General features: G+C 59.0%; 1 protein-coding gene across 1 annotated transcript; it reads right to left on the bottom strand.

Moving 5' to 3' along the window:
- Positions 1-722: 722 nt before the first annotated feature.
- On the bottom strand, positions 723-1,576 carry FGF4 (fibroblast growth factor 4). Its single transcript, XM_006771658.1, has 2 exons — positions 1,451-1,576; positions 723-899 (listed from the first exon to the last, which is right to left on the bottom strand). Exons 1-2 carry the CDS (start codon positions 1,574-1,576, stop codon positions 723-725), a joined length of 303 nt encoding a protein of 100 aa, XP_006771721.1.
- Between the last annotated feature and the right edge of the window lie 47 nt (positions 1,577-1,623).

The raw sequence follows: 1,623 nt of genomic DNA, 5'->3' as shown, positions 1-1,623 counted from the left end.
CCCCCCCCCCCCCCCCCAGTGACCACAGAACCGTGGCTGTGGCTGATCCAAAAAAGGAAAACCGGAGTTTATAAAGTTGTCTAAAGGTCTCTCCCATCTGGTAGATGGAGGAAGATTGACTACAGCAAAGTTCAAAGGTCAGTCTCAGCAGATCTAAAAACAGAGCGGCAGTGGTGGGCTCCACAGCGTACTCTCTGTCCCCGAAGTAAACCGATCCGCCCCAATTAATAGCAACAGGGCACAAAGGGAGCGGGGCGCCCAGGGTGCTGGGGGAGGAAGCCCGCTGGGAGCCTCCAGAGCTGGTCTCCGGAGCCCCGAGCCCCGGGAGGGCCTTGCCGGGCACAGGGCCACCGGAGGGTGCAAAGCAAGCGGACATCTGAGTCCGATATCACTGGCTTTTACGACACAGAATAGCAGCACACTTGTGACAAGTCTCTGAAGTTAAATTAATCCAATGGAGGGGTCTCCACGGTTTTACCAGAAAAGTCAGGGTATTTTTTTTTTTGTCCTTTGTCCTTTTTTTCTTTTCCAGAAAAATATGAAACACACCCACAGAACCATAAATAATTTGGTGGCCATATATACACATATTTAAATAATTAATTTAAATATCGTACACCTACTCTTGCATTGAACGTGTCCATCGGAAGAAAGTGCACCGAGGTGGCCCTGGGCGCTCCCCTCCCCGGGGGCTTTCCGAGGCTGAGGCAGGGCTCTGATGGTCACAGCCTGGGGAGGAAGTGGGTGACCTTCATGGTGGGGGACACTCGGTTCCCCTTCTTGGTTTTCCCGTTCTTGCTCAGGGCGATGAACATGCCGGGGTACCTGTAGCACTCGTAGGCGTTGTAGTTGTTGGGGAGGAGTATCTCCTTGAACTTGCACTCCTCCGTGAAGAAAGGCTAGAGGAAGGAGGAACAGTGTGAGGTCGGACCTCCCCAGGCTTGAGGGACCCTGGGGCCTGGGGCCAGGGGCCAGGGGTCAGGGGCTCCTCTCTGTCGCAATCCCACTAGGGTGACGGGTCTCTCCTCAGAAGTCAGGTGGCAAGACCATCCCCGGGTGAGAAGAGGGACACCACGGCCAGTCACAGCAGCTGGTGCCCCAGCCACCTGCCCAGCACCTGGCAGCCAGAGAATTTCATCTCCACTGTGTCCACCTTAAAGGCCCCAGTCCGGCCCTTGGGACATGCAGCCCAAGGGCTCAGAGAAGGGCTCCCAACGGCACCCTTGGATGGACTGGGAGGCGCCCACGCCGGGATGGCATGAACCTCAATATTACTGCCTTGAGGCTGCACTCCTTGGCTGGCCCTGGTCCTGGGCAGGCGCTGTCCCAGGGCATTGGGGGTGAGGGGCCACCGGTCCTGGGACCCCGCCCTGCATTTCCGGCGGTCTGGAGGGTCAGGATCCTGCCCGGGCTCCTCAGCCGGTGCTCGGCGGGCCCCTGCGGTACTCACCGAGCCGTACAGCTTGCCCTTGTTACTCATGGCCACGAAGAACCGGCTGGCCACGCCGAAGATGCTCACCACGCCCCGCTCCACCGGCGAGAGCTCCAGCAGGCCTGGGGGAAGGGCGCGGGTCATTGCGGGTAAGGGGACCCTTCACCGGCACCGCTCCCTCCTCTGCCTGC

Source organism: Myotis davidii, unplaced genomic scaffold, assembly GCF_000327345.1.
Source record: "Myotis davidii unplaced genomic scaffold, ASM32734v1 scaffold425, whole genome shotgun sequence".
NCBI lineage: Eukaryota > Metazoa > Chordata > Mammalia > Chiroptera > Vespertilionidae > Myotis > Myotis davidii.
This window is presented reverse-complemented; position numbering and strand designations above follow the sequence as displayed.